Source organism: Podarcis vaucheri (genome assembly GCF_965113315.1).
Source record: "Podarcis vaucheri genome assembly, chromosome: 1".
In the NCBI taxonomy this organism is placed as follows: Eukaryota; Metazoa; Chordata; class Lepidosauria; order Squamata; family Lacertidae; genus Podarcis; species Podarcis vaucheri.
Genome location: NC_138759.1, coordinates 94,422,857 through 94,448,896, shown reverse-complemented (window position 1 = coordinate 94,448,896; position 26,040 = coordinate 94,422,857). Strand labels below are relative to the sequence as shown.

The following is a 26,040-nucleotide window of genomic DNA, read 5'->3' as shown; positions in this document are numbered from 1 at the left end:
ATCAAGTTAGATGTGAAGGTTTGTGTTGCTGCTGTAGCCATGTTTCTTGGGCGGGGACTTGTTATTAAGTTATTAGAACTTCAGACTGAGTGACAATAACTGCCTTTCTGGAATAGACAAATACATCATCTAACAAGCTCGCAGTCTATATTGTTCAAAGGAAGTCAATTTAACAGCATGGTAAAAGCAGAAACCTTATTGCATAAAGACTATCACCCCAAAATAGTTTGGAAATGTTTTAGTGATGCCAAACTTTGTACTTTCCTTGCACAGAACACAAACGCTGAAGACTTGTAAAGTTTGTCTCCAATCCAAAGTGCGCACTACAATCTTCTCTGGCTTGGACGGTAATGAAACCAGAGAATATCTTCTCTCTTACTCTCCCAGTGACTGCAACAGAGGTGCACCTCGCTACCACCTTTTTAATACATTTTAATATGTAGTTTACTAAAAGTGTCTAACCTCCTTTGACACCAAAAGTCATGGAAATTATGTGACCCAGAGTTGATGTTTCCTAAAGAAAGCTTCGACGCCAGAATTCTAGCAGATGATCAAGTGATTGAAGTCCTCAAGTAAGGCCTCGTGGCCAGACTAGGTAAGTGGAATGGGGCAGTGGGAGATGCGGGTGAGATCCTTGAATGCTACTTCAGACCCAGTGATATCATCAGGAATACAACAAGGTCCAAACTGGACCTGGAACAATAATAATAATAATAATAATAAATTTTATTTATATCCCGCCCTCCCCAGCCGAAGCCGGGCTCAGGGCAGCTAACAACAATAAAACAGTACAAAAGTACAACATAAACAACATTCTAAAATCATTCATTATAAAAATTAATTAATTCAAGCCTCTAGCAACCATTGGGCCAGAGCTCTGCGAAGATTTCAGATTTGTTTAAATTAAATTTGCTGGATGCAATTCTGAATCAAGATTGTGTTTGCTTATCACTAGTGTTGTTTTTCAGACTTTGAAGCCATGACTAGAAGGAGATTCATTGGGAATTTGGACTCAATACACTTGGCTCCCCCCCATCACTTCCCTGCTTTCTAGTAAACTAGCAATTTAACTGAAAATATAATTAGCAGTGTGTTGAACAAACCCTCTCATTGTGCTGTGGAAGAGGAGGAGGAGGAGAGTGCTATGTAGATCCTTCAAATGCAACCCCTTCCCAAGCAAAACTCGACAATCCTACATATGTCTACACATCAGCTAGATTGGGCTGGCACTGTGATGTCTGAAAGCACATACAGAGGATGTCGTCAAAGGGTCCATGTACTTTTCCCTGTGTCTCAGATTTAAGATCCTCTGCCAGAAAAGGCTCTTTGAATAGATCCAACACATTATTATTTTTCTCCATATTCTCAAAGCAGCAGTGGTGGCGGTATGCTTTATGAAAGAGAAGCTAGGGAATTGTGCTAGGAAAATGAAAAACATATTGGCTTCTGCTCCAGCTTCAGGGACTCTTTTGGTGTCCCTATTATTGCTTCTTCCTAATTCTGTGGTAGTAGTGGAACCAGTAATAGCAATTTTTATATGGATCCTCATGGATTAATGATATTAGGCCTTTCTGTTTCAGTCCTTTATGACGGGGAGGGAGCGCCACAAAGGAAGTGTCAAAATAAAGACTGCAAGAGCTCTTCCTTGAAAAAGGAGAGAGAGAGAGCGAGAGAGAGAGAGAGAGAGAGAGAGAGAGAAGCAACCCCTGTATGATAATGGTCTCTTGCTTCCACACATGGACAAAAACAAGAGGACCCTCCCAGACTGAAATAGAAAGACCCAAACAGGCAGATAAAGAAATGCCAGCCTGAAGTCTATGACTCATCTCTGTGCCTCCGAGACACAGAATCCAACAACTGAAGATTTCAATACAGCTGTATGAAGCTCATGTCAAAATGATTTGAAAAGGAAGCACTGATGGGCAAAACAATTATATTGGGTGTGGCGGGGGCTGGGGTGGAGAAAAGTAAAGAGAAAAGACCAGGGAGATGTGAGTGACAGAAAAAAGAGCTCTCTTTTCCAGATTTCTTTTTAAGGAAATGAAGAAATGCCCTACTGTAACTCAGCCTGCAACTAAGCTTGAGCAGGTGCAGATGAAACAACTGCACATTCCTTACCTGTTTGTCCCTGCCTCCACTTTCCTGCCCTACTTCCTCTGTTGTCATCCCCTACCCCAATCAGATTGTAATTTCCTTGAGACAGGGACCTGCCCTGTTGTACTCTGTACAACGCCATGTATACTGATGGCACACAGTAATCATAATCCTAAATTTATGAATGAATGAATATGGGCACAATTCAGAGAAAAATGGGCATGCTTAAAAGTTACTGAAATCAATGTAACTTAAATGTGTGATAGACAAACCTGTTTGGAAAGCAAATAATAGGATAATGAGGTTAGGGAAGCCAAGCATCAAAGTAATTTTGGTCTCAATGTGAAGATTCTACAGGTATCAGTGGTATTTACTTTGGTGCAAGTCTGAACAAGACTTCACCCCTCATTAGCAAACAATTATGTTAGCAAAAATTATGCTCAAGGAAACTCCTCAGATTAAATCATCTCCTGCTGAGAAAAATCATCTCAAATGCATTGCCTGAGACAGCTTACAATCTTGCCATCAGCACTGCAGCTTTCCCCGTAGAAACTGCTGTGATAAGAATACCATTTAAAGATCCACATTAGTAATCTATGGCTAATTAATTCATCATACCGATTAATGACTTTGGCACTGAATGAGGACACTTCTTCGCTTTGCAATACCAAGAGCTGTTTCAACTCAAAGACAACAGACTAGCAAGTCAAACGCGAGGCAGGTGTCTTTGGATGTCAACCATAAGGAATGGAGAGTACAACTCAACAGCATAGCATTCCAGCTGTGCAGAAACCAGCGTGTTATAACAAATGGCATTTTCCAAGGAGAGGCATGTTAATAAGTGAATCTCTCTTGAAATCGACACCACTGCACAGAAATAAGCAGTAGGTTAAGGAGAAGTGCCAAACACAGCACAGGATCTCCTGGTGAAAAAAGACAGAGGGACTGTCATCATTTTAAAAAGAAAGAAAAGCTCTTTCATCACAGCCTTTTAAAACAGCTGACAGTCCAATTCTCAAGCATCTTGACAGAAGGAGCTCTGCTGGCTTCAGTGATCCTCTCACTTGCCAAAGTACTTTGAGGATCAGCTTGGTAAGAGAATGGTCCTGTCATTCAATAAACTTGCACATATGTCTGGCTATGTGTGAGAAGGAACAGGAAGATGCACATATTTAAATGCAAACATTTTTGATGTCCTATTGAGTTCCAGCTTTTCATATATAGTGGGTCGGATCCAGGCTTTACATAAGTTCCACTGACAGTATGCTTCACTGAAAGATATGGGGTGGACAAAGGTTGTTTTCTCTTATTCCTCCTCCAACCTGCAGCCCACTGTTCCCTCAGAAAAGCTGCTTCCGAGGCTTGGGGCGGGGGGGGGGACCTTCTTGAACAGCATGTGAGCAAGGGCACACTTTGGTATTTCAAATTTCAGTGGCGCCCTATTCTGCTCAATTCACTACGTCCTACTTATGGTGCCCCCTAGTCTTGGCGCCGAGTGCAATGGAAATGATCGTGCTGCCCTAAATCCACCTCTAGTTGGAGGTGAGACTGAGAGCTGCATTAACAGTCCCTGGGATACAATCCAATTTTCACACGCCTTACATGGGGCACATGTACTAGAAAGAAATGTGAAAACTGGAAGAAACCATGGAAGAATCAACTTCCAACACCATCACCGCCACAGTGGTAGATTCCACAAAATGTGTAACTAGACTCCAGGACAGCACAGAAAAGCTGCAAGGAACACAGGTTGCCCTGAACTTAATTATACAACATCATTCAAGGGCTTTAAAGAAAAGGCACAGTGGGGAACGCTTGATAGCCAAACTGTTAATTAAAAAAGAATAGTCCTGAAAATTCAGTCAATGAAACTTTAGGGAAGAATTAAAAGGAAAAAGTCTAAAGCAGTTCAGCACAGAGGGATATGAGGTGAGGACTCCTCAGATATACATAAGGATGAGGTGACCTGGGCATCACTGACTAACTGACTCAATGGCTGCAGCACATGTTCTTATTCGTGCTATGGAATCAGTCTGGAGGAAAGTAATAACACTGATATCAATACAGGTCCTATAAACCAGTTATACCTGCTAAACAATTCTCCTCTCCTTTAAAAAATGGATGCAGTTTCTATAAAAAAAGAATCTATATCCCTTTTACTAGAGGCTGTTAAGACCATGTACTGCAGAGAAATGGAAAGACCTCAGCCTCCCTACACTAAAATTTTGGTATTTTAAAATATGGAGCATGAGAATGATTGAGAATTTATTCAATCAACTGCAACTCTTAGGGAAAAGGCAAAAATGGAGGGGGGGCAAGTATTTAGATATATGGATTCAATTTCTGACATGCCAAAAAAACCCAAGTCAGTAGATAGCAAACCTGAATCCTTAAGATGCTTCTGGGAATATTAACATAGGCAAAACATAAGAGATTCTGTACACCCCGTGCGATTTATGACAGAAAGCCAGAACATTTAATTCTGTCTCCTTTTCGTTTCTCCTCTGTATAAAATTTCAATACATTATAGCGGAACAATGAATGCAACATCAGTGATGTATTTGTATGTGTTTGGGGATGTTTCAAACACTGCCTAAACATTAAAAGCTTCTCTCCACATTGCCTCAAACCCATTTTGCAGTACGATTCTAGATACTGCTATGAGTTTGGGGGGGGGGGGAGAAGCTGTATGCAGAGAGCCTTCTGACCCCTGGAACCAGCCAGACTAGCTTCTTGATGAGGTGATCTTCTAGGTGATGGATCATTAAGAGAACAAGGGAAAGGGTCTCTGTGTGAGATGACAATTGGGTGGAACCCCCTCCCTTAATTCAAAATTTGTTAGAAGGAAAAGCCAGAACTGAGTAGCAGTGATGTACGTTAAATCAGCCTTTCCCAACCTGGTACCATCCAGATGTTGTTAGGGTTCAATTTCCATCATCCCTGACCATTAACCATGCTGGCTGGGGCTGATTAGAGTCAGAGTACAACATCTGAAAAGCACCAGGTTGGAGAAGGCTGTACTAAATGTTGTTCTCTCTTTGCCAGTATATAATTTTACATTGTCCACTCAAGTCTTTACTAATGGAGTGGAGAATCATCCTACTAGCTGCCCTAACTCTTTTCTCTTTTCCTCCAAATCCTTAGTTATTCAATGAGATCAATTTTAAATGGCTATGAATCCAGTATGTTAGGCACAAACAATATTAGTTTTTAGAATTTTCCATATGCTTCGACTGAGTTAAAAGTAACTATTATCCATTTCAACACAACAAAGCTTTTACTTTAAAAATGCTTAAACACATAATACTAGGGAAAACTTTCAACATATGATGTTTGACATAGCCTGCATGAGCAGGAAGAACCACAGTGAGCCTTGGACTTGAACACACTCTCCTCCCTCTCCTCCTTCAGTGTGTGCCTGCAAGGAAGAGTTTGAAAATTTGTTCTTGGTTAACCACAGTTTGCCACGTTGTCCAGGCCTAAAATTGTGGTTCACCTTCAAAACGGTTAGCATAATGTGTGAATGTGACCGATTAATGCATTGCCTGCCCCTTGGTCACTGCATTGGAAGAATGCCACTCTGCCTAGACTACTTCATTCAGAAGTCTACTTCTGGGTCAGAGAAGAGCCCATTTGGTATTATGTGCACATCCTGGCACATTGACTGCAGTGCTTAAACATTTACCGAACTGCAATGACGAACTGCACCTCCAGCCCTAGTAGTTAGCCTTTTATTTCTAATCTAGATCTAATGCACTGGATTTTCCACAGTATAATGGGAACATTCTGCTTAAAACTGACAATCAACAAAAAGTAGATATCATGCGTACACTGTGAAATCTCACCAGACATTATTAATTCAATATTCCAACGTCTCCTCCTCTGCAAATCATTCAAACATCAGACACCTTGGGCAAGGACTCTTTAATTAAAACATGGGAAAGCTACAATAAGTATTTCTGTCACATCATTTGTGGGCCTTGCGTCCTTAGTTGAACATGCTCTGTGTGGATTATGCAGAGAGCAACACGTGGAATGAAATGATGGGTGGTTCAGATTTAAACCTATCATTAAATCGTATTACTGTCCTATAGGAGATAGTATGGGGAACCTCTGGTCCTCCAACGCTGTGAGACTCCAATTCCCATCAGCACCAAGCATCATGGCCAATGGTCAGGATGATGTGAGTTGCAGTTCAGCAAGATCGGGGAGGGGGGCACAGGCTTCCCACCCCTGTTGGCTGGGATGCTTGAAGAATTTACTCTGTGAATTCCAAAGTGAACTGACCTAACCCCCACAGGCTAATGTGTGGATTGAGCTTCTTCAGGTTCTGCACTTCTCCCAAATTTGTTATATAGCTCTAGACTGAAAAACACACCAAAATGAGTTACAGAATGGTTATTTTAGGATACAAAAGGTTTTGAAATGCATACACTGAGATAAAATATTTAAATATATTAATGCAAAAACAGGAAATAGCATTACTATGAATAAATACATGCAAAATTGATGCTGACTGGTAACAGACTGATTCATCCACCCCTAGATGAGGGTATACCAAGTATAGCTACATTTATAATTAAGGCTTCCAAATTGAAACTGCCTTTTAGAGGGTTCACCAGAAACATTTGCTGTTGTGCACAAGGGAGATGTTCACTGAATACAACGTCAAGTGCCCTTGTGGGTTTGAAGTTAAAAGCCCTGCATGCATGGGGACCCAGAACATGGACAGAGTGCCACGTGAAATATCCCAAAACTTTTTGAAACAAAAGGGATTGGGGTGGGGGGTGGGAATCAGCATCTGTAGTAGCAGATAGCCTGACCCAATCTGCAACTATACAGAAGTGTAAGAAAATAAGAATACTACTGGATCAGATTGAAGGCTCCCCTCAAGTGTGGGTTGGGGTTCATTATCAATACTAGGCAAACTGTTATACTTTAACACAGTGACTAAGGGACAGGCAATGCATTAGCTGGCCCCTTTCAGACACTGCACTAACCACAGTTAATGTGTAGCATAATTCTATGCCCGAACAACACGGTAAACTGTGGTTAACCAAAAACATGGCAAACTGTGGTTAACCAAAAACAGAAGATTCCAAACTCCACAGAAGGAGAGGGGAGCAGAGCGTGTGTGAAAACAAGGCTTGCTGTGGCTGTTCCTGGTTGTGGTATGCAAACTGGACCAATGTATAGCTTACCTTTTGTCCCACAAAGCCTTTATGGCAGGTTCCACTATTGCCACAGTACAAGCCTTTCAAGTGAAAAGCAGTGATGAGAGGGACATAGTGGCCTTTGTGGACTAGATACATTGCCTGTGCTTGTTTTAACTTGAAAACCTAAGCAGTGGTGGGACTGTTCCACCTTCCAAAACACATAGGAATCCCAAGAATTACACCCATAAATATTTTCCAGCGAACACACAAGGAAGAAGTAGTGCCACAATTTACTTCTAAGATGAACAACAAGACTGCACAATAAAGAAGCAGTTTTGAGAATAGCTCCGTGGACAATGCTGGGATCAACAAAGAGATAATAAAATGATGTCGCCTGATAATAGCTGGGGCAGCATCTTCCTTTCTCCCAAGTCAAGAGTAAAACAGTAGCTATAAGAAACAAAACACAGCCAATTTCATAAAAGGCAGAGCTGTCATCGCTGCAGGGAGAGCAGAAGGCAGCAGCCACACAGCACAGCATGCCTGCCAGCCTTGCCAAAACACACACACACACACGTTTCTTTCTTCCCCTGTTCAGAAAACTCGCTATACTGTGTGATATGAGAAGCAAAGCCAAAAAAATAAATAAATCTGTGCTACTGGGAAAGGAGAACATAGCAGCCAAACAAACCGCTCCTTGTCAATATTTGTCAAACAAACTGGGCATACACGGTAAATACCCCCCAACCTCTGTGTAATTTGCTGCTTCAGCCTTGAGATCCTTGAGAAGGAGTTGCAACATGTGTTTGCAATGGGAGGGTGTCTCTCTCCTCAGGCACCTCCCTGAAGCAGTTCTTGTTAAGACTTGTGGTTTCAAAGTGCCTGCAAAAAAAACCTAAGTCATTGGGGGCTGATGACAGAAAGACACACCAAGACATTTCCATATTGTGGGAAGTCTCGCAAAGTTAACAACTAAGCAAACAAACCAACATAGAACTTTCTTTCCAATAATGCCATGAGAAACAATCAAAAATGCAGAAAATGAACCCTGCCCAAGGCAAAACACTGACACAAGCTTAAATCATTGTTTGATTTGCAACACATTTCTCCCAGTTACTATTCAGATCCAGCTTCTTACTGAAACACAAACACACACTGAATCTTTTAAAAGATTTAGCAGTTTCTGCTAGGACACATACACCTGTAGAGTTGGAAGGGACCACAAGGGTCATCTAGTCCAACCCCCTGCAATGCAGAAATCTTTCACCCGACGTGGGGCTCATGATGCAAGACAGCCAACAAATTGAAGCACAAAAGTATATTATGGGAAAGCATTAGTGTTTCCAGAGACATATCAACAGCCCCTCTGAAGGTTTGACTCCAAAGTTACATGCAAGAATATAAGACAGTGATTTTGCTGAAGGGCATGTAGTGACATTTAGTTAGTGGCACAACATTGTCAGACGCTACATGGAACAGAGAAGCAATGTGGTTTCTGCCAAGAAGGCTCATGACCTAAGTTCAACAGGGCAAAAGTGAAGGAGAGGACATGACCTGAAGATGGAACAGTGAGGCTTGGGGAGGGTCAAAGTGATACCAGAGGTTTTAAGGAAGGCAGTTGTGTGAGAAGCAATTTAAGCATGGCAGCTAAGGCCATGTTCACTTGAACAGTTATTACAGTTCGAAGAAGTCCACAATGGAAGTAAAATTATTGAAAGGAAGGAAGGATCCACTAAAGGGATCTCACTCTAGAAAGAACAGCAGAGGGACTCCTGGGATAGGGGATACTTTAGCCGAGCAGCTTCTAAAATTCTGAAGATGGCGGAACCATGTGAATCAATTGTGACTCCAAATTCATTTTTTGATACAGTGAGCAGAAACTGGAACCAATTACTTTTTTAAAATGAACTTGCCAGGCACTGATCAAAGACTATTTTTAAAAAAGATAGTTTGGACTTTGGATTCAGTGCAAGACCCAACACAGCCTCAGTGCTACTCTCAAATCTGCTTTGTGAATGAAACAATCCTGGAGCCATTCCAAGAAAAGTACTTTTGCAGCTCATACAAGTGGCATGCAGCAAAATTCATTAAGATGGGGATGGCTAACCTGTGGCCTTCCAGTTGGTGTTGGACTCCCATCAGCCCCAGACCATCAGCCCCAGTCAGCATGGCCAGTGGTCAGGGATGGATGGAAGTAATAGTAATAGTACAGCAGCATCTGGTTAGCCAATCCTACGTTAATGCAGTATCTGTAAAGCACACTTAAAGGCTCGGGAGATACCAACTATATTATGAATTATATTTAATAATCAGCTAAAAGTGATTCTCAAATAAATTCCAACCATGTAATAGAAGCATAGGAAATTCTCCACAAGCAAAGTAAAGGCGTAACAGAACGTTCAGTGCCTTACCACTGCCTATCCTCCTCTCTCAACGATATGCTGAACATATACAAAGATGTACTTAAAGATGACGCTTCTCCCCTTAAAATGGTATCCTAGAAGGTGCTAGAAGCACACCAAAAGCTTATATGCACTGAAATCCTCCATACTCCTCTGACAGAGGGAGAAACAAATAACTTAAAGATTATTTGAATGCAAGAGCCTGCATTCTCTGGAGGTTTTAACCAGGGATGAGGAACCTGTGCCCCTCCCAAGTGCTGTTGTACTACAACCCACACAATCCCTGACAATTGGCCATGCCAGCTGGGGCCGATAGGACTCCCAGGAACATCTGGAGGGTCATAAACTTATCAAAGGCAAGTGATCTAAATCTCCCAGGACCAACAATACCTCTCAGTCAGAACACTGCAGGTTTTATCCCTTTGTTCGGTTGTTCTCCCTAAAGCGAGGGGTACCGGGAAGACCACATAAAGCAGCAGAGCCGCGTGTAGGGGACAGAGGATGATAATACTGCCTGGATGAATGGGGCCAAGGAGGAATGTGGTAGTTACAGAGTGTTGCACAGAATAGTAGCAGGTGGCTCTGCCTGTGTGATATTTTGTCACTAATATCACACCTGTGATATTAGTGTCAAAATATCACAGGTAGATCATGACGTCTGTGGTAGATCACTGGCTCAACAACTTTGACCTGAACCCCAAAAAGGGGGGTAGATCACTCTGTTAGTAGATCGCAGTCTCTTGGGAGTTGGCCACCCCTACAATACAGTGGTACCTCGGGTTAAGAACTTAATTCGTTCTGGAGGTCCGTTCTTAACCAGAAACTGTTCTTAACCTGAGGTACCACTTTAACTAATGGGGCCTCCCGCTGCCACCGCCATGCGATTTCTGTTCTCATCCTGAAGCAAAGTACCTGAGGTACTATTTCTGGGTTAGCGGAGTCTATAACCTGAAGCGTCTGTCACCTAAAGCATCTGTAACCCGAGGTACCACTGTATAGGAAGCCGTGGGGAACAAAAGACAATGCTTTCTCCTTGCCACATAAAGCACACAACGGCAGCAAAATCTTGCTTGTTTAGACATGGGCAATTCACCAGGTGGGAGAAGAGAGGGCACCATATTGGGCAGGACATTACATACCCGCAATCTATCCATGATATAGTACCTCGGCCTTTCACCGCTTGGGCTACATCAGATAATAACCTGAGTGAAGTGTCAGCAGCAGCCGCTGGAAAAGAGAGCAAAATAAACAAACAAATAAATAATTGTACTGTATGTATTGAAACAATAATTAATATCCAGTCCAACTCTGCAGAATTCTGTGCTGAAACACTTTCACTAAGTTCTCCCTGCCAGAAAACAAACAGTTGCCAGAGGTAGCATAGGCTTTTCCCTCAACATTTTACTAAGGGCTGGGATCCAAAGAGCCACTTTAGATATTTGGGCATGCTCAGTAGGATTTTAGATTTGTCTTCTTCCTTCTTTGGACACTCTGCTCCATACCACACACTGTTTCTGGGTGTCAGTTTCAAGTGTGGTTTACCATCTGTCATGGATGTTGTTGAAATGTCACAAGCCCAAAACCTCCTTAGGTACGGGAAAAAAATTACATTCACTTTCTGTCAATGAATACAGTAAGCCAGATGTGATGAACCTTTGGCCCTCCAGATGTTGCTGAACTACAGATCCCATCATCCCTGGCCTTGCTTGCTGGGGCTGATGGGAGTTGTAATACAGCAACAATTGGAGGGCCCTATCTGCAGCAAGGAAACTATGTTTGCCTACCTTTCATCATGCTGATCTTCATGGCTAAGTAATTTCCTCTCTAGCTTTTAGCTTCCCCAAGCAAGTATGTCCCTGCTCCCATTCATTTCCCCTTCCATGTGCTTGGGCAAGTTTCGACACTGACAAGTAAGTTTTTGTTTTAGTCAGTCCATACCAGGACACCAAGAACAGAGTCAGCACAGGTTCTAAGTAGAGGCCAATACGAGATGCCTCCGTGTCTGTTTGGCAGCATGAGACAGTCTCCCATCCCTGGGCTGTACTTGGGAAGATACAGCCAGAACCAACCCATGTTCTGAACCATGTTCTTGCTATTCTTGAACACCCTGCTGGTGTTCAAGAATAGCAAGAGCCAAATACAAAGCTGCTCAATGTGCATCTAGTTGTCACACCACACCATGCTCATCTCTCAAGTCCCATTAACTGGACAGCTCTCCTACTATTCTAGAAACCTTATCTCTGATTCATTGGACAGCTCACCATCCTCAATGGCAAGATTGAAATCTGAGCCACGGTGATGAGAACAGGGCAAACAGTAAGAAATCTTCAGACATATAAAATATATTTTCTAGGGAGGGAAAGTTGAACTCTGAGAAGACTGCCCCCTTTCCTTGCAATTTTTACTCAAGTAGGGTTTTGCATAAAATGAGTTAATATTGTTACCACAACTGCATTTAGCTATATCGTTAAGTGTGAATATTTTACACATGTAAATTTCCTCCATCTATTTAGAGAGCTAATCTTAGCTTCTTTTCCATTGCTTAATGTGAAAAATCTGATAGATTGTTTTTAAAAGTCAGATTCAGCTCCGATATGTGTCATGCATCAAATATGAGACACATTTATTTTAATAAAAAATAATAGTAAGATAACTTTTACAGCAATCTTTTAGGAAATATTAATGCCACCCTATTCTGTATGTTTGGATATGCTGTTAGATACTCTACTTGACAGCAAAAAAACAAAAGACACATAGGCCAGCACTGCTTTAAAATCCTCTTTCAAATTCAGAGAATGAAGTTAGAAACCCTGTTGCAAATTGAACTTTAAGAGTTAGTACAGAAAGACGAGAGTAGAAAATGAGCTTGCTATTCTACCTTATGCTACCAATAGCATAAATATTTTAACAGCAATTAGGTCACGTGAGCATCCATTAAAAGCTATTTCACTTTCTAGAGCAATTGAGGAAAAGTTTATCCTTCTGCTACAAGTGCCTTATCTGAATTTTAAAGGAAATCTTACAGTAGAGAGGTAGGTGAAGAGGAACAGCATTTTCACTATTCTCCCCTGCTACCATCAAACCCACTGTTTTAGAATGCATGGATAGAGAGAATCTGCTACACCGTCATAGTGCTGTGAGGAGAGGAAGAATCCCAAAGACCCTTCAGAAACAACCAGCAGGAGACTCCAGGTGCTCAGACTCCTACATGGTCATGTGGTTCCAAAACAGGTGAGAGGCTGCTCACACACAGTATGAATTGAGGACGTTCCTTCTCAAACATAAAAAGTGAACATTATGGGAATACTGTAAAGGCAGACTGACAGATGTGAAGAGGAATTCTAATTAGCACCTACATAATCCCTTCATTTAAGATAGTTCTTTTCCACAAACAACTTCTACTGCAGAGAAAAGTAACTTGGGTTTATATTATATTAAGAAATGAGGTAGCAATATCCCAACTCTGAAAGATAATTCCACTCTACAGATTTGTTGAGCTATTCCTTGTCAAAGACAATGTGCATTGTTTTGCTGATAATTAGCAATCCACATTATCTTGCAAGTTATATATTTACTTTTAATATATAATTATTAATTAGTGGGTATACTATATGATATAGTTCTGGATTTCTAAATGCTCAATGGCCTTTCTAGATCAGATTGTTCCCATGTGGTGTCCCGATTTTTTTGAAAATCTTACTAGCACTGTGGGTTTTTTTATTATATGCAATGCACAAATGAAATTAATTATATTCTCTGATAACCAACAGCCATAGCAGACCCTAATGTTTCTGCTTTCTACTTGTGGCATGCTGCAAATAGTATGATATACATTATTCTGTATTATCAATAAAATGTACTTATTATTTAATTATTCACTGGTATCAATGTGCATTGTGCTTTACAGTGTACATAAGGTCAGGTCCTTGCCTCCCAAGTCTGAATTTGACATAGGAAATTCTACTGGACACAGTGGGTTTAAATTCTGCATAAGAATGCATGGGGCCACTAGTAGTTACCTTTTCTGGAAGAGCCATAAAGACCAAAAAACAAACAAACCCCACATCAACAGGAGCAGACAATTGTATATGCTCCTGGACAGCAGTCTAACAAGATAAAAAATGTATTTAAATATCAGTGACGTGTATAAAGAGATGAGCAATGAAAATTACTCTCTGGGAAGACTCCCCTCTCCCGAATATCACATATGCTAGCTTATGTGTGCAAAATCCCACCTGACATTTATTAAAGGGGAGTGAGAGAAAGGGATGGGTGTAGCAACAGATGACAAATGGAGCTATGCAGTCCCTTAGTGGTGGACAGGCCATTTCTAAGTGTTGTTCATCACTGGTCCTTCCCTAGTAACTCTGAAGAAGTTTTTTCATTGGAACAAGTGTTTCAGGACACTTTATAAGCTGAGTCCTGTTGAATTATTTTGACTTTGATATTAGCACAGACATTACTCCAAACCATGGTTTGTATTTAGAACCTGAACCATGTACTGAACTTCCAAACTCACAGGCAAATCATGCATTATTTCCACTTGTATGCTTTCATTTTCTGACAGCTGAGCAATCCAAGCTCTGGGGGGAACTGTGGACATAACGATTGTTTGTGGACTCGGACAGCACTCGAAATCACAGTCAGCATATCCCACTTTAAACCATGGCTGCAGCTTCTGGTCTGCTGGCCAATCTTCTTAATCATGGTTTTGGAAGGTGGCTGAATCAAGCATCTGTTCCCTTTCCTGTCCCCTCCATTATCTAATTAATCAATAGAAATTAGTAAAAGAGTCCTGCCTTAGTAGCAAGAAGAGATGAACCTCAGTCACTTAAGATTCCATAAAATTCTGCCCTTTAATCTAATTATGTTGCAGTCAATGTAATATACTCTAAAATCAGATAAATTTAAAAAAAGACTCATTCTTGAATAAGCTTCCCCAAACAAGCTACTTGGGAGAAGCAGCTCTCCGCCTTTCAGAATAAGCAACAAGGGGGCTTAAGCCTAAGAGCAACTGAAAACTGCGCAATAAAATTTAAAAACCAACATCTCTTGGCTTGTTCCTCTTCCTCACCCAAAGGGGGGGACTCAAGGAGGGAATAAAAAAGCATTAAAGAGACCAATTTGATCTAATTTCCAAGCTAATGTGCAGATCATACATCTCCTGGCCAAGTAAATATCACAGCCATGAAATATTAGGCGTAATTAGCCTTTCTACACACAGTGCCCTAAATGGGCCAAGCTCTTGCAAATAATCTTGCCAAGAGCAGCTCACAATCCAGTACAGACAATTAAAAAGAAAGAGAAAGAAAGCAGAAGAAAAGCTGTACTATAGAATCAGGGATGGAGGCAGAAGGAGGAAACCAGCAGAGAAAAGAAGTTGATTGTAACTGAAAGAGACAGCAAGTGGGTGGCTAGCAGACAAGAAGTTAAGAAGGGTATTTCAAGCGGAGGTGAAGCATAAGAAGATGCAAACGGAACAGACCAAAGGCGGGGGGGGGGGGGCGGAGAGCAAGAGAGCGAGAGAGAGAGAGAGAGAGAGAGAGAGAGAGAGAAGGAAACAGAAGGATAAACACAAATGCTGGTGACACCAACTTGGTGTGTGGGGATGCTTGTATAACTAGGCGTAGAGAAATGAAAATTGCTCTTTTTCACACACAGTGTTTATATATTATATATATACAATAAAGGGCAAATAAAACTATTGCTGAGAACATCCTTGATGTGTGTTAAGAGAACAAAGGGAAAAGAATGGTATGAAGAGTGCCTCAAGGCAAGAGTGGAATGACTTGTGTGATGTTAAGCTGAAAAGCTCACCAGATCTGCCTCCATCTGCGCTTCTCGTTATAGGACTGCTCTTACAAAACAGAAGCGATACATCATTTTATTTATAAAAGTTATAAAATTAAAAAAAAACTTATTTTGTTCGGTGTAAGGACAGGAAGAAAAATAGCAAGCGAGAAATGAATTCATTCCTGGGGGGGGGGGATCAAAAGTTTTATCAGCAAATGCTTGTATCAGTCTGCAAAACAGTCTGCTGCTTATCAGATATACAGTATATAAGGTCTGAAATCAAGATTTAACTTTTAAAAAATAATAATAATCCTTGCTCTTTTAGTGATCCTTTCAACCTTGACAGCTACTCAGCATTATTTGTTAACATATTAATTGCTCTTAAACCTTTGCTTGTTTTTTAATGAGCAGCACTCACAAGATTTGGAATATAGCACCAACACATTGTTCCGTGTTCTCAGGAGCTTCTTGAAGTCCTTCTGATCACTAATTTTCTCTATCAATGGGGACATCTTTGCTGATAATAGGCAGGCTGGAAAGATGGTCTGCAGTGGAAAGACAAAGAGAAAAACAAGCAGGCACATTACTATTACGACACAACCTGTTTGCATGACAGGGTGCAGCAGAGCCAAAGGGGGCTGAATACAAAACAGGCAGCAATAAAACATGTGACATAAGTATGGGGTTAAACAGGCCACAGCTGTATTGATTACAGATGTCAGCAGGTTTTGGCAAAGGGAATGGGTATGTCTCCTTAAATCAACCAGCCCACCTGCGAGCTGTGGATCAGCAGGGTTGATCAAGGTTACAGGTCACCCTATGACATGCATCAATTCTAGGAAACCTCCATAACCACCATTTGGGGGTGCTATGGCCCGTCAGCCCCCGAGTTGAGTATCCAGAAAAGTAGCTCCTCCCCAAGCTCTATAACCAGTGGAAGAACAAAGTGGCAATAACTTTTCCTGCCAACTACCCACACTCTTGCACACTCCTAGGGTGGATCTACACACAGGGGAAAAACGCTATAAATAAGTCAGAAATTAAATCATTATAACAAAGGAGGGGAGAACTATGTAAGATCACATAGAAATGTTTTCTGCTCTACAGCACCATCTGGTGTTGCATGTTTATAACACATTCAAAACACTGTTTTTTGACTAGCTGAGTCCCTATTTAACCATGGTATGGTATAGCATCACATGTGAACTGGACCACTGGTTCTTAGTCCACAACCTGCCTTCGCATACACAAAGACCTACCTGAAGTCTAAAAAATGCAGATATGAGACAAATGTATCCCTAAACAGGTAAGCAAGTGAAAGACCCACTGTAGGGTAGGGATGGCAAAGAAAGAAAGCAATGCCCAAATTTCAAACCACTATGAGTCATAGGACTAGAAAGCCATCTCATAGCAAGGCAGAACACTGGTTGACCTTGCTCAGTTTAGTCTACACAAACTGGCAAAGGCTCTCCAGGGTTTCAGACAGGGGACAATCCCAGTCCTACCTTGACACAAAACATGTGCTCTCCCAATGACCTATATCCCTTCCTCTGCTTGATGCAGCAAGCAATCCTGGGACACCAATGGAAACAGACCCCAAAGAGGTCATGGAGGAACTAAAAGGGTTTACAATAGGGATACAACAATCCCTCACACCATCCAGCAAGGTAGTGGCATTGGTTTCCATTAGAACTGCATGGTAAATATATATTAGACGCAATTAAGAGGCCTAATGTGGGCACTCAAAACAGGTTCCTATCAAGCATTAGGGAACCCAGCAGAAACAATGCTATCCATGGCCGCAGCTTCTACACAATCCTGGAACAGGTATCACTGACCAAAAATAGACACCACCTGTATTCATCATCTTCAGAACAAAAGGGTTAGCGAGGAAGAGTATGCAGTAGCAAAGGATGATTTTTCAGGGATAAATATGAACACCAAAAAATCCCACTTTATTTTCATGGCAATCAACATTGCTGTTGGAGGCTATAAGGGATATTGCAATTATTGCATTGTCTGCCTCCCAATGTCTGTAGGCAAGCTGTTATTGAGTCTAACTCTTGAACAAGAGACATACATTCTAGTCCTGTAGTCTATTAAAACACTGTGTTTCTCCTGCAGCCTCTTCACTTCCCCATTCAATGCTATTACTTAGTGAAAGCCTCACCCTCCCCAACTATGTGTTTTTAATATCCGCTGCTCCGGTTTGGAGCTATGAAGAGTGAAAAACTGAAGAAAGTTTGAATTCAAACACCTCACACAAAGGGGTGATCAAATAAGACAAACAGTAAATGTGCAACTTTGCAAACGCAGCCCTGCATGCACTGATATGATGGTAATACACGAGGGATGCTGAACTGAGGGCAGCATTCCCTGTGACTTACTCCTCAGGGAGTCACATACCAGGAGCGGAGTTGGTAATGGCCAGGGATAAAAGTGGGCAGGGCAATCCCTTTTCTCCCCAATATCCCTCTTCTCTCTCTCTCCCCCTGCCCCCCATTCTGCTATCCCAAGTAAAGTTGTCCCTCACCACATGTGACAGTAGTCTCTCATTACACACAACCTGTTCAGACAGAATATATGTGACCTGCTGCGCTGCCTAAACCCCTTTGCCGTTCACGTGATTTCTCAGGGGAAGTGTGCATTTTCGGAGGCCAGAAAAATGTGCTGCAGCACACTCATTTCTTTAATGTGTGATTACAGGAACAGTTCTGAGAATTAACATGCCGTGTCTGTAATTAATGCTTGTTCCCTTCTTATAGCTATGAGGGGGTGTCCAGTATTACTTTCTGCCTGCTGAGTCTAAAAGCTGGAGTTACGTACTTTAAAATGCAGTGCTTACCTGCTCAAAGCTTCCAATACACTGCGGGAAGTCATGTGTCTCCGGAGAGTAAATAGCACACTATGTAAATTAGGATTTTAATACAATCAAATGGATTTTAACCAAGTCTCACCATCACCAGATTCTGTAGCAAAATCCAGGTGGCCTTATTAAAAGAGATGCTTATAGAGGTAGCTTGGAATTATTCCTCTCAAAAATGGAAATGAGGCAGTGCAAGTTTCAGTAGAGTTTTGCTGCAGCATCAGACACCCCCTGGGGGAAACACAATCTTAGGCACTACATGCCTCCACACACTTGTGTCTTCTGTGTCACTTCTGTTGTATGACACAGCTTGCAAACATTAATTCCTGTCAAACAGTGTTTAAAACATGAATTTATATCCCAAAAGCAAATTCTGCCTTATGTTATACCCCCAAATGATTCATACAGTAACAGAGAATTTCCTCAGTTTCTGCTCTGAACCATGGGCACAGGTGCCATGCCATTTCCCTTGTATGGCGGGCCTCCAAGTATCCCACTGACATTTGCTGAATAAATCACCACCATTTCCTCTGTATTAAGATTAATGTTTTGCCCTGTCGAGGCCACAGAACCTAAATGTTCACTGCAAGTGTTCTGCGCTGGCAGGTGGAATATGGAAATCTGCATATTCATGCCTAGGCCTCTGCATCAGATATTCAGTAGGTGATCGAGGGCATCCCAAGAACTTGTCACCTTGAGATAAGCACTGTGGACTACATGACATTTGCAAGTTGATAAGAGTTAAAAAGTCGGATAATGCAATTCTCTTTTCAGAAGCAGCTCCGTGCATTAATTCAGACATCAGGCCACACTCCTCTAAGCAAGACACCGGGCTTCCTCTATAAACAGCTGCTAGGAGTTGTCATTAACTCACTTGGGACTCCATGCAGTTGTAATGTCTCTCTCACATGGACCAGAAACAGGAAGCATAATCTACTTAAATCTTTTCCCAGAGGTGTGAGGGGATCCATCGTAATAACTCTGGACAAGGGTGCACAAGGGTTGCACAAGGGTGAAGGGTGTTATTTTTGACCAATGGCATTTTTGGACATCCTTCTTCTGGGCCTTGAGAATGTCATGAGCCCAAATGCTCTAATATTCATCTTCTCCCCTTCCCACCCCTCATTGTTTAGTTTTTTATGTCCGTTAGTAGGGAGTGCCTGGCACTGCCCAGAATTTTTTTTTTAAGAAACAAAAAAATATTGTGATTTTTAAGTTGATTGTGTGTTTTGTGAGCTTGGGCCACTCACATAAAATACTGGGCAATTCAAAATGGAATCTTCATTAGAAGTGGAACCTGGTATCCAGACATTGATGAAGGCTGCTACCACAACCTCAGGAACCCTCATGCCATGTGTGGCAATGGTATCTTAAGAGGTGGCCAAATCTATGCCAAAAAAACCATTGACATCACACCAAAGTCAAATTTCAAGTCCACCATCTTGATTCAAAATGACACCTGGCACCCAAACATCAGCTTAGACCCCCCCCCACCTGCAACTCAGGAACCCTCACGCCAAGTTCAGCAAAACTATCTTGAGAGGTGGCCAAGACTATGCAAAATAAAAAAATTAAAAATAGCATAGTCACCAAAGTCATGTTTTAGTCTGCCATCTTGATTCAAAATGGTAACCTTCATCTAAATGTCAATGAGGAATGCCATCTCTACCTCAGGGATAATAATAATTTATTTATACCCCACCCATCTGGCTGGGCTAAAAGATATTATTTTCTTTAAATGGACAGTGTAATTTGAGAGCATCACACTAAGAATCAGGTTAAGTCATGCCAAAGTCACATTTTAGTCTGCCTTCCTGACTGAAAATGGTGCCTAGAATCTCAGTGCTGACAAAGACCACAGCTCCCACCTTGGGAACCCTTGTGCTAAGTTCGGAGATGCCAATAAAATGAGCACAGTCATGACAAAGTCACATTTCAATTTGCCATCTTGATTTAATATGGTGCCTAGCATCCAAATATCAATATAGACCCCACCTCACGAACTGTCTTCTGCACCTAACTCTGGTTCGTAGGTATTGAGGCTCTAGCAAAAAACAAAGTATACCCAACAAGCCTGAATTCTATGTTAGGCTATCAGGGAGCTTGTATTTTTCAAGTCCCAGGTAGGAACATTTGTATCTCCATATATAGCTTTTCTCCATGAAAAAGTGTGAAGGTAAGAATCTAGTTCACTGTCAGCTTACAGAACAAGTAAGCCTAGTTCCACTGAAAGCTCTCTGACCACTGGTATTGGCCAAGTAGAGCAATTTACTCCATACACTCTGTTTTTGATCACTTATAGTCATTACAATGCATATCAAATGCTAGGACTGGCATTTGGAACCGTTAACCCTATGGCTGGAATATATACCGTATTTTTCCGTGTATGACAACCCCTATTTTTTTTAACCCAAAATTAAGAAAATGCACTATGCATTATCTGTGTATAAGACGTCCCCTTATTTTAAACTTCAAAAGATTAAGAAAAAATATAGTCTTATACATGGAAAAATGTGGTACTTTTCATTGCCATTTACTTTCATTTAAAAACCCTGCAAATTCATATAACATTAAATCCAGGAATTTCAAGTAAGTTAGATACAATTTTAACATTAAACTGAATAATGAGTATATTATTTTTTGTCATTTTAAAAGACCCAGACAGAAAAAGCAAAGAGGAAAAAGCAAAAACCTCTGGCCAAATACATCAAGACTAGTATGCTACCAAAGGAACACACTTTATGAATGCTGGGATATGACTCAAGGGATAGATTCACACTACATTGTTTGCAAAAAGACTTCACAGAAGGTGCTACAAGCCAGTCTAGGCAATAAAAAAACCCCTTCTATTCATTTGTTTTACACCCAAGGTCACAGAAACGGATGAGCACATGTTACGAGGTCAGGAAAGTTGACACACATTTCTGGAAAGGAAATCTGTCTGCTTCTCTTGTGAAGCTCATAACAAGCAATAAGAATCGGACACAACTACTAAAGCTTGCCGTTCGACATGTGCAAGAGCACACATTCACAACCTGTAAAGTCAAAAATTAATTCTGTTGAAGGCATAGACGCAATTGCAGCTTTGGAATCCAGTTTCTGAATACCTGAAAAACAGTGCTTTTAAAAGCATTATTACAATTGTTAACATTTGTTAGATAAACAGGATCACATCAAGCCAGAAATGATCTGATGTTGGTTCCAGCTGAAGAGGGCATCAATTATTCTTGTAGGTATACAGGAGATAAAAGTGAACAAGCTGTTAAAAGGACTGCAGTGGCAGTAATGGCTTTCCTCCCGTCATCATGTGCATATGCACTGTTGCTGAGAGCTGCTCTGAGCGATGAAACATTTTCTGTCTCTGCAGTCTTAGTCACTCAGCCCACTTCTGCAATGCCCCTGTGAAGGAACTCATCAACATTTTGTGTATGAAATTGTTCACATCTAACACGATTTAGCTATCTTACTGTTGAAGCAGAATGCAAGCCAGAGGTGTCACTGGTACTACCTTGTTCTGTTTGCTTGGATAAGTTTCACACCGTTTCCTTCTCCAATGGTAACAGAAGGCTTGAGGAAGTGCGTACAATCATATTTCTTTTGGATCCTTGCCGATCATGGATGGTTCCGACTGAATGAGAAAAGAACTGGCCCTATGCAGAAGAGTATAAATGTGCCCTTGAGAGAGAAAGGTGCCATCATCTCTTAAGGAAGCAGCAATCAGGCTCATTTTGGATGCATTGCCCCACAATCAGTGGGGCAGCTACGCATAGCTGCATTCAAATATCATACAAATAACAGTTTGTTTGTTTGTTTGTTTGTTTGTTTATTCATCCAAACCAGACTGCTCAAACACAATGGGTTATCAAACCATGGTTTGAAGCTGGTTTGCAAAATGCAGATTATGCTAACCATGGTTCACTGTTGTGTCAAAAATCACAAGCCATTGATAGTTCACAGTTAAGATTATTACACAACCTCCGCTGCTCCATGGAGACAAGAGATGAAGTAAATTGATGAGCAGTTGTGAGAGGAACACACAACCAGGGTGTGCCTGCTATACACCTGAAAGCTCAAACTATGGTGTGATTCTGGGTGGCACAAACCTTAGTTCTGCACAATATCTGGACTGACATGGCAAAATAAGTAGGGACTTCAAAGCACTTTAAACTATGTGCCAGCCATACTTACTATCCCTAAACTCAAGAATCAAAACTCATTTATACCCGACTTGGAACATATAATCAGATTCTGCAGTTACAAATTATTCACTTTGTAAATGCCTAAGGGAACATAAGCTCTGGGATTCATGTACTATATTCAGATTGAATGACTCTGGGGTGTTAAAACCAATGTGCAAGAAATTACAAGACTACCACTTTTATCTAAAGTGTTTTTCTCTCTCTCGTCTTCTTTCCCTGATCTTCAGAGCTGAATAATTATCAGGGTTTTTTTAGATTTTCCATTTAGCCTTCAGGGCAATATTTATTAGTAAGATAGTCCCTTGAGTTCTTCCATTAAATTTTCCAGCAATCTCTGTAAATTGTAGAATTGTTGCTCATGTAGGCATTGAAAGACCACTTGCCTGCATTCCAGATAAACATGACAAATATTTGGCATTGGTTAAAAAGATGCAGGGCTTGTGCAAGGGTGCATTTTTCAAATTTTATAAGCTGCAAAACTGGCTTACACTTGACCAGGGCAGCAGTGTCTACACAAAATCTAGCTCACTTTTACAAGCACCTGAAAAGCTCACCTTATGACATGACTATTGTAATTAATTGAACTTGATTTTCAACCATTCACAACCTGTTCTGGAGGTTTCACACAGTAACTGTGATGCCCAGAGAGCTGTTTCACTCACTGTAAAACGCTAGCGTGCCCAGCAGGTTTCCCACACCAAGCTGGTGACTTTCCACCATATGCAGGGTTGTAGCATTGTTGGACTTAAGCTACAAGGCCTTGAACTCACATCACTGTCTAGTCATGAAGCTAATTGGATGGTCTTGGGCAAATCACTCTTTCACAGCCACTTTATTTTCTCCTTCTTTCAGGTCGTACTGGGCATTCAGCTAAATGCTGAACTCTGCAAAGAGTGAGAGCTAGAAACCAAAGGGTGATAACCTCCATTATTAGGAATATATATGTCTTTGGAGCTGCTCTGATCACAAGAAGGGATTGCCACGACATTTTTCTTGGTTCCCCAATTGCACAATACACTGCTTAAGATGAACAGGATATGGTCACGTGTCAACAAAGTGGGAAATGAGTACCAGTCAGTGGCGTAGCATGGGTTGTCAGCACCCGGGGCAAGGCAAGTAATTTGCGCCCCCTTACCCATGGATTTGCGCCCCCTAACCCGTGGATTTGCACCCCTAACCCGTGGATTTGCACCCCTAACCCTCAGATGTTGCGCCCGGTGTGGCCGGCCCCCCCTGCACCCCCCACGCTACGCCACTGGTACCAGTTACAAACACAGAAACGTTCTGCTCCCTATTGCTGCAACCATCTTCCAGCTAGAAAGAGACCAGGTGTTCCAAATGACCCACAGCCCTCAGATTCCCTGTACAGCTCACTCTCAGCTAGTGATTTTGTCTTATCCGCTTCACTGATAATGTGTGTAAGAATCAGCTTGACCCAGCTTGGGCCCTGATGGGGTTTTGTATGCTAAGTCAAGCTCCTGACCCATAGATTGTAAACTATACACAGAGACAGGAAGCAATTACGCTACTAGAACAGAATTCTCTGATGAGCCACACTAAGCACATGAAGTGCAAGATGTTTGTAACCTTGTTGGCCCTGCAGACTGACACACATTTTAAGATGTAGCAGGCTTTTCTGAAGCAGCAGAGTTTTCCTTCAGGCCCTCTAGACACCAGCACTTTACAGTAATAAAATGTGAAAGCTTAACTCTGTATGCAGATAGATGTAACATTTCTGCAGCAGTGGGAGACACTGCCCTGGAAACACTACTGGGGGGACAAGACAACCCCATTTTGACAGCTAAGTATTGTTTCTGCTTTACCATCAATGCCACAGAGTAAGCTCAATAATGAGGTCTCATCCGTGTAGTAAACCAACCTGCTGCGTATCTGCAAGCTCAAATCTTGTTTTGGGTTCTCAGCTATCAGCATTCCATGCTCTTGACTGGCAATGACTACCCAGGATCTTAGAGATCTTCTACATCCCCGGCTACCTGGTGCCAAGGGGTGGGCTACGCCAGAGACACTTCTGCACATGAAGCCTGTGTTCCACCATTGAGCTATAGCCCCACCCTTCAGTTTTATATAAACTCAATTAACATGCAGCTCCTTGAACACTGTCAGAAGAGAAGGGTTTACCCTCCACATCCCACTCATTCTCAATGAAGTGGTCTCTGCAAGTTGACTTGTTTTTTTTCCTTCCTCCCACACAAGTTTTTCTTTTTCCTATACAATACCCACACTTTTAAAATGCAGTTGTTGGCAAACCAAAAATTCTCCATGCCAAGGCAATCTTGGCATCATTTTAAAGCTCAAAGCACAGATTTGGAACAATCTAAATCATTATGTTAATATGCACAAAAGCTAGGATACATATTAAAATACCTGAATGACTGGAGCACCTAAATCATATTTTCAGTCAAAGTAATTTGCCTTGGTCATATAAGTTCTAAGGTCAATATATCAGATATACTCATTTTGGATTAGAATACTGTGAGATGCAATACTGGTAAGTTGCTTCTAGACTGGAGAGAAGTAGCATACTTGGGAACAGATGCAGGTATCTGTCGCTTACCTGTTTTGTGTCACTTCCTTGAATAACAAACTGAGAGAATAGACTGAACAGAGAGAGGGAGATGATAATGTTTCCTTGTGAAGACTGTGCAGAGCAAAATAGTGCCACCATCAACTACTACTAAGTTGATGGAAGTGCTGAAGGTAGTGACCACAGACAAGGGGAACAAAAGAGGAGGGAGAATGTACAAAATGGCGTAAGCCACTTACAGGTCATTGAGAGAGCCCAATAAACCACCAGCAAAAGGCACTCAAAGACATAAGCATAGTAGCACCCCATTCTTTTGATCAATCAACTTCAAATTGCATATCATGTTACACTGAGTGACATAACAGAACCCCACCTGTACATTTTTGTACATGCTTCAAGGGATGTCACATGCAACAAAGCACCACAGCCTAAGACAGATTCTTAAAAGTGAGCAACCGAAGTATCCCCAAACCAAGCACATTTAATTTAAATCTTCACACAAATAACTACCTACAGCTCTGCCATTGTAGGCTGACCTAAAGTCATTTCTCCCCAAATCAAGATAGAGAAGGACGGAGAACACACTAGGATTTGATGGCATGCTTTTCTGTCCTTTTGCTCATCATGCAAACTACTCCTGACCTTGTGCAATAATTGCTTCCTTTCCCATCACAAACGCTCCCTTCCATTGCTATTTACATTCTGAGCTGCAATCACCTTGATCACTCAACCATCAGTAACAAATGTCTCCCGAGACATAAAGCGATTAGTAGAACAATCCCCAGTTTTTGTTCATGATTAATAGCTAACACTGTCTGAGAATTCTCCAGACAAATTCACCCATGGAGAAACAGGAGTAGCGCCACAACCCCCGCCCTAGGAGATGCATACATTGAAAGTAAGGGTGGAACTTCTAAATATGGGGTTCTAAAATTCTATTCTAAAATCTCCTGATTAAGCCAAAAAGTATTGCATTTTAGACAGT

General features: G+C 41.5%; 1 protein-coding gene across 3 annotated transcripts in view; it reads right to left on the bottom strand.

The window, feature by feature from the left end:
- PDIA5 (protein disulfide isomerase family A member 5) overlaps positions 1–26,040 on the bottom strand; it is a 149,135-nt gene that overhangs the window by 102,866 nt on the left and 20,229 nt on the right. For all 3 annotated transcript variants that reach the window (XM_082235531.1, XM_082235530.1, XM_082235532.1), the window contains exons 2-3: positions 15,864–15,990; positions 10,792–10,879 (exon numbers count right to left, since the gene is read on the bottom strand). In XM_082235531.1, the coding sequence (XP_082091657.1) occupies positions 10,792–10,879; positions 15,864–15,990 (215 nt within the window). The remainder of the gene's footprint in view (positions 1–10,791; positions 10,880–15,863; positions 15,991–26,040) is intronic.